General features: G+C 41.5%; 1 protein-coding gene across 5 annotated transcripts; it reads right to left on the reverse strand.

Annotated features, from left to right (window-relative positions):
* Positions 1-1,016: 1,016 nt before the first annotated feature.
* Positions 1,017-15,601, reverse strand: satb1a (SATB homeobox 1a). Of its 5 annotated transcripts, none has more exons than XM_065948326.1 (11): positions 14,976-15,601; positions 14,406-14,635; positions 13,959-14,135; positions 13,741-13,867; positions 12,268-12,391; positions 10,821-10,932; positions 9,583-10,118; positions 8,276-8,473; positions 6,510-6,665; positions 4,011-4,214; positions 1,017-3,069 (listed from the first exon to the last, which is right to left on the reverse strand). In XM_065948326.1, exons 2-11 carry the CDS (start codon positions 14,620-14,622, stop codon positions 2,200-2,202), a joined length of 2,721 nt encoding a protein of 906 aa, XP_065804398.1. In that variant the 5' UTR covers positions 14,623-14,635; positions 14,976-15,601; the 3' UTR covers positions 1,017-2,199. The 5 variants fall into 5 exon arrangements, with proteins under 5 accessions (XP_065804398.1, XP_065804396.1, XP_020503705.2 ...); XM_065948324.1 differs by having other exon boundaries at positions 14,924-15,601; XM_020648049.3 differs by having other exon boundaries at positions 14,918-15,601.
* Between the last annotated feature and the right edge of the window lie 3,185 nt (positions 15,602-18,786).

Here is an 18,786-nt window from a genome sequence, read left to right on the forward strand (position 1 = left end):
GGACGGCCTGCTTATCAGCACAGAGGAATACTGTCTGATGGCTGGAAACAATGAAAGTGATTCACCAACATGACCACAGTAAAATAATAAGAACTCATCAGTATTAACTCAGAAACATCTGTAGGAACAGTGAAAAGATTTATTAAATCTGTAATGGTTCTTTAAATGCATGGCTCTACTTGTCTTTAATCATGCAGGTTGATGAAGTAGCTTTGTTTCTTTCCAACATTGATGTTTTAAAGTTTATACCCAGAGCCCTGCAAAATTGTGATAAGCCTGCTGCTATTGTTTTACAGCCTGGCTTGATACACTATGCTAATGTGAAATCAAGCTTAGCATCTAGTAGCTAGCAGAGCCAATGTTAGCAGCAGCTTAGCTAGTAGCCCTCCTTCCCTTTAGTCTGCTTAAAAACATTTATTCCCTGACAATTAAAACATGAAACACTTTCACTTCAAGCTTTTCACTGAAAATATTCATCTTTAAAAAACGGGTTGCTCACACTTTGCTGACCTTGACACTTAATGCTAGCTCGTCTTTACCACTTTGCAACAGTAGCCGCTAATGGTCATAGTTTCTAGTATTGTTAATGTAGGCTTATGTTGTGGACAAGGAATAAGTAGGTCAATTTGTGGGGGGTGAGGGGGCGGTCGATAATCTGTGGGCTCAGACTGTTGCTTTGACTGGCATACTTAGCGATAACCTATTTGCCGGCAGTGTCATTCTGATACTGGTATCAACAGCAGAGGGAATCTACTTCCTAGCATGATCTCAAAGACTTCTTAAATACAATCCAAATATATTTGCTAACATGTTATAAAAGAGTAAAATCTCCATGCAGAAATTAAGCTTCTTAGGGAAAAACAAACTAAACTAAAGATAAACACAATCCCCTCCCGGCTATCTCCACCTCTGTATGTTCCCACAGTGTCCTATCACGAGGTTATAAACCTGACTTTCCTCATTCATCACAAGTTGCTGTTTTCACTGCCGAGAAAAGTTTCCACTTTCTACATGAATGAAATGTTGATCTGTTTAATTTCTGCCAAACTAAAACAACATGTAATATTAACTGCAGTTTAAAATGATCAGTCTAGTCTTCTTAGTTATCAAGACAGACACTTTTTTTTTTTATCTCACACAGACTTGACAATTGAGACCATGTAAAGAAATGAACATGAATACAATAAAGAAAGACTTTCTTTGTGAATAAAAGTGCATTCTTTTAATTTACACATTTCATGTGCACACTGCACAGCTTCAGTCTTATATTCTAGTCCACGATTTGTCTTTCAGGAAGAAACATTAAACATTGTGCACTCCATGTGAAACATAAAAGGGGAACAACTGAGTTCACTTTTTAGACATTTTATAACACTCAAATTATTGATGTTTCTGTCTCTGCTACAGTTTGTTTGGATGATTAATCATCACAAAAGGAAGACCACAACATGTTTCAACGTAACACTCAACCTCAAAGAACATACCTACTGTTGGGTGGGAGAATTAGAAATTCATGCATCAATAGAAATACTTAATTCAGGTGCATAACAAATATTGACAATGTGAATAAAGGGGAGAAATAGGAGCAGAACTGGACTGATTTGCAGGGGAGATGCTTGTAATACGTGTGTAGAAGTGTGGTAACACATCCAGTAATTCATCTATTGAGTAATCAAGAAATGCGGTGACATATTGAAGAGGATGTCGTATCATTTACTAAAAGGGTGATTTTGAAATGCTTTTTATTAGCTGCAAAAATGTCATCCAATTTCAAATCGAATCAGAAAGGCGTGATCTTCTCATAAGCTGTGACAAACAAACTTGAAGAACAAGGCCTTTGACCAAATCTCACCCCCCCCCCCCCATAAAAAAACAAAAACAAAGGCGATATTGATCATAAAAAACAGGAGGTGCCACTTTCCACAAGGCATTACTGGCATTAATCTCAAACTTCATCAATCAGCCAGCTATGATTGTAAGATTTCAGTAGTGATATGTAATCTGCAGCTTTTTTTACTGGGTCCCATTCATCCAGACATGAATCTACACAGGAACAATGTTTTATAAAGTTATCTGCACAGTTGTTTTCTGTCTCTCAATTACAGAAGGAATCCTCCAATCAAAAGACAGCTTTTTTTTAAGTATACTGTAGTTGAACTGTCTTTGTACAATATTTACAGTAGGTCAACTTTTTAGTCTTTAGATGTTGCTCTCTTGCTCCGCCTTGACGGATGGAATAGTTTGAGTCCCAGCATCTGATTCTTTTGAAATAGTTAATTCACTTCTGCATGTTTGTGTCTCCTCCTTTTCTTCTCTTTCAGTCTCTCCATCCCTTTCCTGCTCCTGCTCCTCTGTTCGTTCAGCAGTCTGTGCGAGGCTTTCCTGCTTGCCTTCACTGTGTTTAGGGCTCAGGCTGCTGTGTTGATGCTGCTCCTGGTCCTGGCTGTTGAAGAACCTTCGGATTGTGTGTTTGGGCAGACCCAGCTGAGCTGATAAGGTGTGGACCGCCTCCTCGTCTGGGTTGAGGCCCACATCCTGGATGAAGCTCTGCAGGATTCCTAGCGCCTCTTGGGACACTCTTAGCCCCTCCCCCTGGACCTCATCTCCTCCTTGAACTGAATTATCTGACTCTAAACACACCCTGGCCCCATCTTGGTCCTCATCCTTCGATCTGGACCACTTTATGGTAAATTTCTCCTCAACCCCATCCCCTTTTCCGTTTCCATTTATCTCACTTATTCCTACCTCACCTTCGTTTCCTTCCTTCACCAGCTCTTTGCCTTCAGTTCCTTTTTCCCTAAACCTTCCTGTACAACTCCAGTCCCCTCCGACCGTGCTCTTATCTCCTCGTCCCTCCTCAATGCACTCCTTACTGTTCCCTCTCTCACTATTACTACAGCTCCTGCCCTGATGACGCACTCTCATGTGCCCCCAGTTTCCCCCAGCCTCGGACTCGGCCGGTGATGCGGCACATGGTTGCTGTGGAGACAGGTAAGGGGCTGCCTCCGGCTGCAGGGGCTGATGGGGTTGAAGGTGGTGTTGAGGTGGTAGAGGAGAGTTGCGTTGGTACTGAGGAGGGAGAGACAGTAATTAGAAATAATATATAGGAAAAAAAAGTCTTACTGATTTAAATTACTAAAAGTGTTGTCAGTCTAGACAGTTTTTAGACTACTTTTTTACTAAACTGTCCTACAAAAAAAGGAACATTTAATTTTACTTGCAAATAATTGTATTGATGAAAACTAAATCCTTTCAAAAGAAACGGGTCTACAATTAACTTTACTGCTTAATAATATGTGCTTTGTGTTTTTAAAGACTCATTAAAATATATTTTAAAGAGAACTGGCATCACATTTTCTATTTCTAATTACAAATTAAAATGAAAAAGCTACGTTTTTGCATAGATTAGTAATGCTTGATTATTTCTCATAGGAGCTGAAAATGATGTCAGGGCCCACATTTAAGGCAGTTTCTTCCTGTGTTTGAGCTCACTTTGAAACGATGAATTTCTGAACATACACGGATAGATTCACTCTTACTGACTACAGAACTGATCAGAGCCAATATCAGAACATATAGTTCTTATGTCTTGTTTTTGACTTTTCATATTTGATGCTTAACTTTCCCAAACAAAGGGATGCAGAACTAGTTTTAGACATGTTATCTGTAAGTGTGCAATAATTTAGCCATTACTCCTCCATGCTCAAGCTATTGAAGTGAAATACATATCACTTTGGAACCTTAAAGTCTATTGCTTATAATTATTATCATGTCCTATTTTTGCATTTGGCTGCCAGTTGTATTTTTTTTCCAGTGCATGCCCTTGAAAGTTACAATGGCATTGAATCTGGTTCTATAACTTTAAATATCAAGTGTCTTATATAGTGTGCTTTGCAAACATGCCTCTTCTCATTCTTTGTCAATGTATTCTAAAGTGATGCTGCTATGGCGTGGGACTTGCATGATTGCATGTCATCATATTGTGTTGATCTTGTTTCCTATTGTCTCACCAGTGCGTTGTCGTTGCTGAGCAGTGCAAGTCTGTCACTGCAGTGCTGCTGTGCAGTTGTGTTGCTGCTCTCCTGCTCGTAGATGGCGTCTCGTTCTGTCTGCGGCAGGCTGAGGAAGCGGCGGATCATGCACAGGTTCTCCCACAGGGTCCGGTTCTCTGGGCTGGGATCCTCCTTCCAACGCAGCAGCTCACACAGCCAGCCCTGCAAGAGGAACGGTAACACTTTACTTTAATGTTAAACATTTAGCGTCAGAAGCTTAGATTTCTTTTTTAATAAATTGATTTTAGCCATCTGTAGTGTTGTTTAAACATATACAGATTCACTTTTCTAACAACTCTGCAAGAAAAGGCATAGAGAAATGTGATTCCTACTGTATGTGATCAATTATAATGTTTCAACATATCAACAATGCCGTTCGGCTGCCTAATGTCCTGCTTAATTGCCTATATCTAATAAACTAACCATAAGCTATGCTAATCAAGTCAATATTCTGTTAATTAGTTCATTCATTATTTAATTTTTCTAGATCAACAAGCTCATCTTGCTGTACCTCAGAGGATCTATACACTTGTGTATTTCTCCTGAGATAAGAGTCAGTTAGGAAGAATTCATTTTTTATTCTCATACCCCTGCATGCAGTTTGGTGTTATTTGAGCGCTAAGCTAAGCTAACTCAAGCTTCTTGATGTCTATGGAAACAATGACATGTTTATCTATTTTTCTTGGCTGTGGAAGCATGTTCACAGGAATAAATATAAATAAATAATGTTGAATATTAAAGAAGGAATTTTGTGGAATATGTAGTCTCAATAGACCGCGCATACTTCTATATCGAAGCTAAGCTTATCTCTACTCATTATGCAATATCTCTTAAAGCAGCATGCACAAACAAAAGAAACTGTCTGGCATTAAGGATGGGACTGAAGGAAAATGTAAAAAAATTGCAGTATGTTCAACAAAGTCAGAAAATGTATGCTGCATTCTTCTTAAACATCTAATAATTCCTCAGTGTGAACCTCCGGCATAAGGCTCACATGGATGTGGGACATCAAAATTGCCATGCCAACTTTGTGAATCAATATAAGTTTTGAAAGATGTCAGCCACATACGCCCACTCTCCTGTTATAGTTGTCACTCTGAATTCACTATTCATTTCCAACTATCTTCTTCTATCCAACATGGCCTCTTGTTTTAAATCTGTTTTTTTCCTAAGTCTCTTTCTTTTCTTCTAGTTTGCTCTTCATGTACAACCATAAAATAACAGTTTTGAGCATCCTCTAATCGAAAAGGCCAAAGATGATGGAGAGATTTTCTAATTAGCTTGAATTACGCCCTGCATCAGGAGGGAAGAAACTTGCAAGTGGCAGACTGACAAATGTAAAGCCGAGCTAGTTTCTGATTCATGAACTGGAGCATGATTACGTTTGCACGCAGGCTGATGCACACACACACACACACACACACACACACACACACACACACACACACACACACACACACACACACACACACACACACACACACACACACACACACACACACACACAGATTCGCATAAGCACACCTGGCTATAACCCAAGTCTAACACACAATGCCATCCAGATGCACAGTGCAGATAGAACAGAGGGATCCAGCACGGTTCTGCTTGCCAAACAGCCGGGTAATATGAGGAAAGAGAGAGAGAGAGAGAGAGAGAGAGAGTGAGTGAGTGAGTGAGAGAGAGAACTTCAGGAAAAATGAAGGTTAAAGAGAGGCCAGTGAAGAAGAGATAGAAACATCCCTCAGGGGGTTTGGACCACCTGTCTGTACTGGCATGACCGCTGAATGACCTCCAAACATCTTCATGGTTGGAGGGAAAAAAAGCAAGACAGAAACAAAGAAAGAAAGAAAGACATAGAGAGAGAAAGAAAGAAATAAACCATAAGAGAAAGAAAGAAAAAGGGTGAAAATTGGAGACATGCACGAGAGGAAGAGAAAATGAGACAGCTAAAATCCCCCCATTCCATGAAGGGAAATTATCCTCAAAACAAAAGGCAATAACAAGCTTATGGGGCCGCCATAAAAATGGGAACAATAAACACTCAAATCATGTGTGTATTAGTGCATCTGTGTGTGTTTGTAGGCTATTGCATGAATGCATTTACTTGTACAGAATGTCTATGTGCACAAATAAGTGGTGTGTATGTGTGAGTGTGCGTGTGTTTTTGTATGGTGACTATTAAAGCGATAATTTAGGACACAATAGCAGTCTGATGCACTGATGATAGTCCTCTGCAGAGTACAGCTGCTGGTTGATTATCTGGGCTTTCCTCCACACACAGACAAACACACACACACACACACACACATACACAAGCGCACACAAACACACTATGGAGATGTATTCATCATGGAACCAAAATTTGAATTTTTAAGCAGTAGAAAGGATTGGGTGCAATATGTGCATGTTTAGGATAGAGCATCTTCATCCGATTCACACCAGCAAGCAAGCAAGTACCTGACTCTTGGAGGCAGCCACCTTTGCGAACAGAGCCTGAGACACTTTGGCTCTCTTCATCTCGTGCTGAATCTCCTCGTAGATAGAAGCGCTCACGTTGAGAACACAACTGTCTGTCCTTATACTTCTGTCTCCTGCAACTGGGGACAGTCTCGCCTGAAAACAGCCGAACAATAACACAGAAAAACAAGAGAATTGGATTTGAATGCTAGCCAGAGTTAGCATCTAAGTATTTGGAATTTGCAACCAAGTGAAATGACATCCAAGCAGAGCAAAGACGAGGTGCCTCATCAATCAAACCCACATTAAAAGAAGCTCTCTTTTAAGAACGACTAAAGGGAAAGCCAGTGAGGGATTGTGTCCTTTATGAGCTAAAGCTTAACATCCTTACTTAGGTGTTATTTCTTGGAGACGGCATGAACCAATGCACATGTTACTTCCTCCCTGGCTGGGGAAGCAGCTGGCAACCTGATGTAGGATATTAGAGGAAACATGTGGCAGTCTGCTCCCTCTCCAGGCCGACAGAGGGGAGTCAGCAGTGCGGTGCATGAGGAGCTGGCCGTACCAGATTGGGAGTAAATGGGGGGAAAGAACTGTAGATGAAAAAGATGATGAAAACTAAGCTACGGGGGAGGATGTAATAAACACATGGCTTGAGGAAGCTGTGCAAGTATTTTATATATAATCGGTCCTGCTCTGTGGTGTAAATAAAGGATAGAAGTGAAGAGAAAAATTCATCTACATGTATGTCTCAAATATTGGCTAGTAGGTTATCAATCCCAATCGTTCCATTTGTTGATTTGCTGAAAGCTCCTGTGAAGAGTTTTGTAGCTGGTAATGAAACCAACCAAAATTACTATTGATGTGTCTTTATGAACAATAATAGCAAACTAAACCACCAGAGACAAGATTGATTACTTCTATATTAAAATGTTTAATGCCTATCCCCCATGCTATGGGCTGCTGTTTGTTAGCAGGAAAAGAAAAGAAAAGCATGCTGCTGAAACAGCCATTTAAAAAAATTTCCACAGCAAAAATGATTGTTGAGATGCATCTGACAGGATGAGATTTTCCATTTAATACTACTTCCACATGGACAGGACAAAATCAGGAACGAGACCAGACTTGCCACTATGTGGACAGAGGTCAACAGTGCACTAAATGCTAGCTTCAGGATGCTACCAAGCTTACGTACTGTTGTCTAACATGTAAAATATTAGCCAAAACCTAGCATCATAGTAAAGCATGCTAGTGTAGTAACTTTAGCTAACAAGTAAACCTGAGGCTGTTGGGAATGTTACTCACTTTGTAGTTATTTGGTCAAATTTGAATTTTGAAGTGATGATGCCTTTGGGTGCTAAAGGATCGTAAATGACTGTAGCAAACTTCCTGGCAATGTGTTGGTACATGTTTTGAAAGATTCACTCCAAACCACAAATGCCTCCTGGTTGAACGTCTGTGAGCTTCAAACGTGATCATTTGAGGATTTGTGTTTCTTTTTTCAGTCTTTAACTTAGTAAGCCTGTGTCGTCCATGTATTCTGGCCCTTTAAGGACGGTCTCTTACAACCAAGCATATGCAATCTGATACTTTAGATTTAGTTTAGGCATACATCAGTGATTTTATTATCCTAAGCTTAATAATAGTTACCCCTATTCAATATTTCAATTAAATTAAGCAAAATAAATAATACAAATCATTCTAAAGCAGCCATTTCTCTCTTCTTGTCCCTCTCTCTCTCCCTCTCTGATTACTTGCAGGCTGACCTGTGTAGGTCTTGGTGGCGTGTTGTTGCAGCTGGGGGTGAATCCAGTCAGGCTCCTGTCTTTCTCCTCCTGGTAGATCCGCTCCCTCTCGGCTTCAGGCAGCTGCAGAAAGCTGTACATGGCTCGCAGGTTTACCAGAAGAGACTGAGAGGCGTGCTTAGGATCTTCCTCCTTCCGCAGGATCTCAGACAACAAGCCCTGGTATTTTTTTTTGGTAAAAACACTAGTAAATTCTTAGTCAATAATGAAATGCTTTTCACATAAAGGTGGTATATTTAAAGTTTCCTATACGTCTGAAGAATTGAACAATAGCTGCTTCATCGCTCTCGTTCTAACAGTTAACTTGTGGTTTAGTGTTGCCAGGCTTTACAAGATACAGAGCCAGTTCTCAGTCACTTCTGAGCGCTCTTCTCGTCTGTCAAGCTCGCATTATTGGAGCTTTATTTGAGAAAAGTCTTCAAACATCTCATGCAGATTGTAGGGATTCAATCCTAAAAAGAAATCAGATTTTACGCTGGAAGAGGAAAAAGGGGGAAACAGCCTTCTTATTCAAATCATGGATCATCTTTAGATACTCGCTAACTCCCCCTTTCAACTTGAAGGAGGCTTTACATGAATCGCTAAATGATAAATGCTTCTATCAAGTCTATGTGGCAGGTTGGCATCATGCCCGATTTGTACGGCTGGCACTGAGGCACCTTGGACTTGGCAACGGGGGGAACACAGGGATGGATAATAACTACCTCTGCTTATTGTGATGAAAATGATAATGGCGGTAATAATAATAATAACAATGGCCTGTCTTCTGAGCCCCATTTCTGTGGGTGGCGTGGTGAATGCAAGATGATGGACACAGATAAAGTGGCAGTTCAGTCAGGTAGATATGGATACTAAATAAGGGGAATAATACAAAAAGAAAGATCAGAGCAGGAGATTAAAAGTCTAAAAAGGGTTGTCAGGGTGAACAGTAGTGAGCTGGAGGGACAGTAAGATAGAGAAAAAGGTGGAGAGGGAGACAACATTTCTCCAAGGGGTTGTGATTAGTTGGCCTAGCAGCTGCTTCAGTGTTGGCAACAGCTTTGTGCTGCAGAGAGCTGGCACAAACACACACACACACACACACACACACACACACAAACATACACACATGCATGGGGGGGAGGGGGCACTGCGGCAAAGGCCATGCCAATGTGCCAACCATGAAATACACACAATCACAGGACACATTTACGAACAACCAAAGCACCAGAAAACACTTCCAACAGATAATTGCTAGCAAACATTTCCCACCTCTTTGTGTTCCATACCTGGGTCCTGTTAAATGCAACTCGAGCAAAGATGGCTTGAGAGATGCCCGCTCTCTTCAGCTCCTCCCTCACACAGTGGTAGATGTCACTTGTCACGTCTGTTAGCCCCACGGAGGACCCGGCTGATGTATGGATTTGTGGTCCGGGTGCAGGCCCTCCTCCGGGGCCACAGTGTGCCTGTTGCGGGGCTTGAGATTCAGGTGGATGGGAGAAGACCTTAGGAGGTGCCCTCCCTACAGGCGGATGATTGAGATACTGCTGTGGGGGCGATGGGTGACCCTGCCCGGCTAGCATGCGGCTAACAGCGTACTGCTGGTTGAGAAACTGGGCCATCACTAGCTGCTGGTTGACCATTTGAGAGCTGAGCGGTTGGGTCACTAAGCTGTGAGGGCGCAGGCCAAGGGGGGAACGGCCACATATGTTGGCTACTTCTCCACGAGAGAAAAGAAGGGTGGAGCTCTGCTCGGCTGGGCTACTTGTGATTGGTTGCTGGGTCAGGGTGACGTGCGTGGACTGTTCAGAGAAGTTGTCAATATCTGGTGCAGAAAAGAGAAAACATTCATATGAGTATCAAAACACCAACTGGAGTATGAAATATTTTTACTCTAGAAAAAGTGACAAAAATGTATACCGGTACTTAAACCAGACAGCATTATGCCTTAAACAGTTTACTGTCGTTTTTTTTTTTTTATCATAGTACTGAAGTTGGAATTTATTCCGCTAAAATTCATTAATTCATTGTTTAATCCATCATGAGCACAGCACTAAGCAACATTTAGTATTGTTCACATTAGAGTTCACCAAAGCCAACTCATAATCATTAGCAAGAAATGTACGACTTTTCTATCACTGCTCATGAATAGGAAGTGTTTCTATGCCAGTCGTTGCATTCCGTTAACTAATGAGTCAGCAAATATATAGTTGTAGCTTGAATCTTGCCCAAATATCTTCCAGTGTCTTTATGGCCCGTTGTCTTTTCTGTGGCTGATGGATTGGGAAGCGATGAACCAGATGCCAGACTGAATACAGCAAAATATTTTTTCAATGAAAGCATTCTAGCTTTCGACCCTGAGCTTGATGTCAGAGGAAAATGGCTTCTGTAGGAACGTTTTATAATTTTACTGTAAGAATTAAATATTTTTTCCAACAAGATAGGTAGTATAAGACTTACTAATAGTGAATGCTATAACAGCTATCAGGCACACTCAGTGGTTGCAGGCTTGTTAGAAACCCCTCACCCTTGAAGCTTTTGGTCCTCCTGAAGTGCTTGTACCATCGACCGAACTCGTGACACTTGGCAGCTGAGACGTTTGCATAGTAAGTACTATTTACAATAGATGATATCATACTCTGAAACAGAGGGAGGAAAGACAATAGAAATTCATTACGTTTTCCCAGCTTCTGCTATGGGCGGCTGGGGTGGCTCAGCTGTTCACACATCTGATATTAATGAACTTAGATCTGTGTTATTAAAAAGACCCCCAGGTAAATAAGATAATAAAGACAGATGAGTGTGTCCGTGTGTGAGAGCTCTGTGTGTGTGTGTGTGTGTGTGTGTGTGTGTGTGTGTGTGTGTGTGTGTGTGTGTGTGTGTTTACAACATGTGGAGGCACATTTGTGTTTGTGCATGCATGTGTGTGTAATAAAATAGAAAACACACACACACACACACGAGGTCATCAGAGACTATGCTGCTCTGTCTGTCTCACTCACACACACACACACACACACACACACACACACACACACACACACACACACACACACAAGTGCACACAAAAACACACAGGCACAGCTTCTCCCCAAAGACCGTCCTGTGCAATCTTTACATCTGATTACACCTTTCATCTTCTCATATTTATTTTAATCTGCTCCTCGCGAACAACAGAGGGGGTAATGGGAGTGATAGGAGAGAGAGAGAGAGAGAGAGAGAGAGAGAGAGAGAGATGGGGGAGGGACAATTGTTTTGTGTCAGATTAGGGAGAGATAGTGAGAATTTCTCTTTATCAAACTGTAGATGTCCTATGCTGCCTTCGGCAAACAAAGAGACAGACTAAGTTGATAATTATGAATATTCACAAAGAGGCCCTCCCCAAATACTGCAACATTAATGTAATATTATTCCTGCAGTTGTGTCTCTGTTTGCTTGATTAAACACACTGGATTGGAAGGAGATCTTAAAACCAGATTTGGATGATATTGCTGAATCAGTCAAGAGGGCAGGAAAAGAAAAAAAATGGCGATAGGCAGATGGAGCAAGTGAGAGTAAGACGGCGGGCGAGGCCGACAGGCGGACAGACGGATACATTGACAGGCAGACAGGTCGGCAGGGAGAAAAGAATCAAGATAGGCAGCACCCCTAGGCGGTGGGGCTTTTTAAGAGATAGCCATCTCTCGTTATCTGTGTCTCCCGCTCTCACTCTGCCCCCACACCTTATCTCCCGCTGCATCTGGACTTCCTGTCAAACTATTGGACCACACGCTCACTCTGCCTCATGCGTCAAACATACACACACACACACAAACACACACACACACAAGAACACAGCAGCAGGACATGGAAGGGCAAAGACATTAAAGGCACACTTTGAACCTTAGCAGGAATTGATTCTCTCTGTGTATGCATGCTCTGTCTTTGGATGTATGCTGTGTGTTCGTATGTGTGTGTGTGTCTTTGTGTTGTACCTGGGACAGTGGGCACTCCTTAGCTAGGGTGCTCTGGTTCATGTCCTTGAGGAGTTCCTTCAAAGCATTTCTCACTGTAGAGTGACTCCACTGCTCTGCGGGCAAGTCCTCCAATTTGGGACAACTAGACAAAGAGCACATTTAAAACACTCAATTGCAGCATTCTTAAGTCGTACAGTATGAAGGGAAACACGGGGAATCTTCTAAAAATAAAGTTCAATAACAATCAACAACCTTACTTTCAGCTTCTTCCACTACAACTTAATCTCAGGAAAATTACAGAGTGCCATAAAGTCACATGCTTAATCGCATCTTCCAGTGATTACTTTTCCAGACCCTGATGACATATTTAGGGCTAAAAAGGTTACATTTACGACCAGAGAAGACATACGCCTCTTTCAAACGTGAGCTTTTGACCTTTTCTAGATAATTTGGGACAGTCAGGCCCTAACCTCTTCAGGAACTTGCCTTTCAAACACAACGAATTACTCCGTTTGGTTTAGGTGGGGCACTAGATAGCATGTGCAGGAGAAGGATGATAAGGCCGGCGACTGCTTTTGTCTTATGTCACCACTACATGAAAACACAACAGTTTAAAAGAATATACAGATCATTGAGGTGAGCAGCCAAGAGTATACAGCGGCGAAACTTCACTCAACGACAAACATGTCAACAATCCTGCAGCTGACCCAGACAATGTTGGAAAATGCTCAGGAGTGCAGCGCATGTGTGAAAGGGGCTTTACAGTACTCTGTTTGATAATTGTGGTGGCTAAACTGAACTTCATGGTGACGGCGCCTTTAATAACAAGATATCCCTTAAGTGTCCCTAGACATGAATGAATCTCCCAGCATGCACTTGGTGATGTGCAGGCAGGATCCCAAACAAGTTTTCAGTATGAGGGTGTTAATGAAAAATAAAATTAAAGGTTTTTTAGAGAATTGGCTCTATATTTCGCAAAACATTACAGGTGCAAAAACGTACATTTAAAGATATCTGAGTTCCATTGAGCTGTTTGCGTTAAGCTATGTATTTCTATGACAACAAAATATCTGCTTTTGCGTATAAACACTCAGATTTTGTATCTTGTAATACAAAATAAGTTATTCAGTCTTAAATAGAATTGTGGATCAAATTTGGCATCGCTAAAGCCCCTCTGTCAAAAAGTGAAAAGAACCTTTATTATTGAAACATGTTACAGGAAATAACTTTTAATGTCTCCCTCCATTAAAATACGCATCAATATTCATTGCAACAAGCATATAAAATCACTCATTAAACTTTATCTGATGGCATTTAAACTGTCACAAAGTAAGATTTTGATCATACTTTGCAGGAGACTGCCGAACAGATTTGATTTACAGTTTAGAGGTTTGATTTGGTCTGTGCCACTTGGTAAGTTTATTTCCTCAATGAGGGATGGTGGATGGCTTGAAAACCTGAACGAAGTTGTAAATATAGAGAGGGTCTCACCTGTGCAGCTGGATTTTAAGGGTGATAATATGGTGAACATCCTGCAGCATATCCGCCACTGTGGCATCAGGAGCATCTGTTACGCAGGACAGAGGCACAGGGTTCCACCTGCCCACCTGGATCAGACCTGAACATGTAAACACTGAAGTGAATAGACTGAAAAAGACACACTGGTGTCCTTACCTCTTTTTTTATTTTTACAAGTTTATGTATTTTACCTTTGGCCTGTGCGGCGGAGCTGTGCGAGTAACCGAGCGTCAGCAGGGCCATCTCTATCAGCTGGTTAAACAGCAGGTCTCTTTTGACCAACACAAACTCAGCGTGTTCTTCTCTCCTCTCTCTTTCCGGAGCGATCTCCTTGTGCTCCACCACGCAGAACACAGGCAGCAGACTCCCTGAGGTGATGGACACAAATGAGGAGAAACGACCCACGCTAAGAGGAATTAAAAAAATGTTATGTTGTTCATTAATGCACTTATTGGTTATAGTTCCAAACCTGCTATATTCTTGAAACATTTTCATCCCCCCCAAAATGAACCCAAGTCAGTAATAAGACATATCAGATGGCATGTAGGCGTCATAATCGCTGTACTAAAGACCCAATTTGTAACACAATGTTTCCAGTAAGTGTAATTAAAAAATCTTTTTGGTGAAAAACTTCCTACCTTTGGTGTGCCAGCTCTTGCTCTGTGGCCTCACTGCTGTGGGCTTCTGGGCCAGGCCGAGGTTTTTGGCCACGGGGCTCCCCTGCCTGCTTCTCTCCTGGGCAGAGGGTCCCGCTCCGTTATACTCCAGTCTAGCCAGCTTGGCAGGCGGAGGCTGGGGGTCTAAAAGGGGATCTGCGCCCTCAGGTTTCTTTGCTCCATTACACAGGACATCCATCTGTTGTTTTGCACTATTACAGAGACAGACATGCTGAAAATTCAAACACAGTGGCAGTAAATCTCTCCTTCATATCAGCACAAACAGCTTCTTGTACTGCTAAGCGGATATCATATTTAAGTGACTTCTCCCAGAGAAATGTAATGTCATATTTTCATTGGTGAAGAATAGGCTACATAGAGAATGTCAATAATTAAAACATGAGCATAGCAGAAGTCAATTTGGATACTTGGTGAGAGACTGTAAATAAGGCTTTTCCTTCATGTACTGACTCTTAATATCAGAAAACACATACACACACACTCAGATCTGAAGGATATCCGGGTCAGTAAAAGGGGGTGACCTTCACCCACATGTAGCGAAGAGGATAACCCTCTAAATCCAGTAAAAGTCCAGTGAACGACGGAGCGCAGTTTCCCAGCCTGCTGTCATCTCCAGGCGCGTAACACTGACTCAGTTCATCTTCTTCAGCACCGTAATGCGCGCCGATCGTCCCACGTCTGATCAGGCTGAAGTTTGATCGAGGAGAAACCAACCTGTTTCAGTCCGCACACCGTGCATGTCCAACCTGCCATCATACATTAGCATTCCGCCTGTACCCCATGTGTTAATCTCGCTTCCATCGAGCTCCAGAAACGCGTCTCATCGCCGTCAGTGCTCGTCCGTTTACTCACTTGGATCGCCTCTCAAACATCAACATTACCTCGTGTTTGCAGTCGCATTAGTATTGTGTCTGTAGGCTGCCTCCTATTCTCCAGCCGCGCTTCGCTTTCCGGTGCAACGATAAATTTGGCCTTAGTGCAAGTTCAAGAGCCGACCTCCCGTCCACAGCATCGGGACTGAGGATCAGCTGTTACCGTGGGTCGGGCTCCAGAGAGAACAATACGCGGCTCTGAGCTCCTGTAGTGCATTCCCTATCATACACGAGGCTACAGCAGTGACTCCGGGACAGCACTTCAAAGCCCTATGCGCACGCAAAGAGAGAAAGCGAGCGAGCGAGCGAGCGAGCGAGAGAGAGAGAGAGAGAGAGAGAGAGAGAGAGAGAGAAACACACACACACACACACACACACACTCACACACACTCACACACATACACATACTCATAAATACGTGGACCCAGCTGCATTAGCATATGGTGTAATAATGAATTCACTAGCGCGCTCCGTAAATGTATTAAATGTGACAATTGCGCATAAATCTATTTATTATTTTCCGCCGCATGCTGTGCACGCACTTATTATTGTCTTTAGGGTATTGGAGCTCTCCATGGTAACAAAGTGGAGCAGCACGAGGAGAACTGGCTGATATTAACTTTTGAACGATGAGGTTAAATCCTCACTCGAGTTTTTTTTTTTTTTTTTTTTTGAAGATGCAGTTAATAACACTTTTTAGCCTAATCACTGCCACCAAGATCAACTTTATCCATCACAATTACACAAGCATTAGGCACAACGATAAAAGCAACCCAAAAAACAGGATGTATTTTGTACATTATGTTGAATCAGTATGCTTTGTATCAGTACATTGTCTTATAGTGTTGTATAAAGTTTAGTTTTGTATGCTATAGTATAGTAGACAGTAAAGGATATAGAGTGTTCAGACCATACTCAATTTAAGACTACTATACTAAATTATATTATGTTGTACTGGTGTTATAGAGTGCTACTATAGTATGTACATTCTAGTCTGAGCATGTATGAGAGCTGTTTAGTATAGCATAGAACAATTACGTGTCAAATATAGTACAGTATAAAGAGATACGTTTGTCAAATCTGCCTGATATAAAAGACATACAGAGGATTCAAATGCTGCTTTCCCAGGCCACAGTGTAACCGAAGGACAACAAACAACAGACATAATGATAATAATAATAATAATAAAAGACCAAAGTGCAACTTGTCAGGGGACAAATATAGAAGCATTCAAAACTGCAGCAGTTGTGTTTGAGATATTGTTAATATGCACAGTATATTATGCTATACAGCAGCACTATGAAAGAGTAAAATATACATTATGATTATATAGATTAGTACTCTATACTTTACTATACACCATAGTTTCATATGCTATGTATTATGTTTGTAAGGGCCTATATAGTATTGATATCATAGCAAATCATTACATAGTGTAGTGTTGTATTCAGTAAAGAATATTGTAGAAGTATATACAATAGAGTTTAGTTACCCTTACTGTATTTGACTTTGCTTAACTATGCTGGGTTTAAACAACAGGTTATCATTTGACTCTTAAAGTAAATCCCTAAATTCCACTTTGAAATGTCTAAGAACAGCACCCAAGGAAAGAAAAGTGCATGAAAGGAAACATTTTTTTATCTGAGTACCTTAAGAGTTTTGATCAGGCTGAATCAGCTGGCATAGAGAACGTCTTTTGTCCTGTTTGCGGAATCCTGAAGTTGCGACCAAGTGCCAGCAGACGTCCTCTGTTCAGTCACTGGAAGACGAGCTGCACCTCTGGAGCTGAGATCACTAAATGCTGCCTGAAATCTCTGAGAAGGTAACACCAAGCCAAGTGTGGTCTGCGTCTGTGTGTGTGTGTGTGTGTGTGTGTGTGTGTGTGTGTGTGTGCTGTGAGAGGCAGAAGGAGACCAGAAGAGTCACAAGTCCTTCATTGTCGCAAAGATCCACAGACTTGCCCCATTGAAACGTTCCACCGATGTGGTAACAGGTCTGTGTTCTCTACAGAGAGAACGGGCACAGGGATGGGTGGATGTTGTGCAATAAGAGAGTCTGTTTGGGGAGAGTGAGCATGCTCTACTACTTTTGACTAATTAAACAAAGTGAATTAGCTATCTCCCCAGCCAGAACGAGCCATGGCTGGTTACACATCATTCATCGTGACTAATTCGGAGAGAGACGTGTCACTCAGCTGGATGGAAATGTGTGTGTGTGCATGTGTGTAACTTCAATTGCACCACTGGGTACGCTGCTGTGTAAGTTCACAGTTTTGTGAGTGTGTTTAGAGATATATAGTACTTCTTGTGTGTGTGCTTGTACCTTTAGGTGTTGATTTATTTATTTATTTCTCTCTCTCCGGCTGTCACCCTCTGCTCTACTATTTTATCAGTGGCTTGATACATCGTCATTGAGGCTGGCATGCTAAATGATAATTAAGACCATTACACGCTCACAGAGCACACTACCAGTGCAGCACAGCAGCTCCCTCGATCGCAGCCTCATCTCAAGGGACACCCTACTACTCACACAGTCGTGTATCTCTCCAAATTAGGTTAGATTTTCATTCCACCTCATTCGCCGTGGATGTGATGTGGTTATTATAAACTCATGATATGGTTAGTGAGCCTGCTGCCATTAGATGGGTGGAGGCATCATGTTGGAGCGTTAAAAGGGGAAATGGATTGCCAACACTCTGAACCGCAAATCTCCTTTTCTTTTGCTCGGGCACACTGGTGTCCTGAAGTATTTTGTTGCAGACAAACACTTCAAAATCTGATACACACTATGTAATGCAAAACACACAGACACTCCCAGATGACTGATAAGATGTCTTCAACAATACATCCCGCCTTAAAACACACACGACCCATCGTGAACTCGCACATCTCTGTGTACATCATTCAAAAGAACTTTGAAGACATGTCAACATAGTGAAATAGTCTGAAAGTAAATGTGCTTTACTTTTATCTACTAAACAGGTTTTCTAACTTCTTTGGCATTTCATTAAAGGGATTGATTTTACTTTTATGAAGGTGTTTCTTGATGGTGTCCATTATGAAACTTTTAGATATGAGCCTAGTAGTTTTAAGCGGTTCCACCTGATTGAAGTTTAAAAATATAAACCATTTTTTAATCACCTCCAGCCACCCCTACATTTATTTTGTGGCCCATTAAAGAAGGTCCAAACCAAATGTTAGAAACCAGTAGACATTATTAACATACTGTATATTAAGTTATAAAGCTAGTTCAATTTACTCCAACTCCTTTCTTCTTCACACATCCTTAATAGTAATCCAATCCAACCATGCTATTTTTGATAATAGACTAACAAAGTCCTGACTTTCTTTTCGTTTTGATACTCTAAGTATGCTTTACTGATGTGCTTTTACTTGAATCATCACTTAAAAGTACTTTAGGGTGTTTGTGAACTGGGTTTGAAACCGACTCAATTCAATACTGATGCCTCT

Source organism: Labrus bergylta, chromosome 19, assembly GCF_963930695.1.
Source record: "Labrus bergylta chromosome 19, fLabBer1.1, whole genome shotgun sequence".
NCBI classification, from domain to species: Eukaryota; Metazoa; Chordata; class Actinopteri; order Labriformes; family Labridae; genus Labrus; species Labrus bergylta.

What these genes read in the sequence shown, in the direction of transcription:
- satb1a (XM_065948326.1), bottom strand. Translation starts at nt 14,622, where the DNA reads ATGGATGTCCTGTGTAATGGAGCAAAGAAACCTGAGGGCGCAGATCCC. An exon ending in GAGGACCAAAAGCTTCAAGG is followed by an intron (nt 10,119 to 10,820) that starts GTGAGGGGTTTC and finishes TTTCTGCACCAG; the next exon opens with ATATTGACAACTTCTCTGAA. An exon ending in TCAGCAACGACAACGCACTG is followed by an intron (nt 3,070 to 4,010) that starts GTGAGACAATAG and finishes CTCCCTCCTCAG; the next exon opens with TACCAACGCAACTCTCCTCT.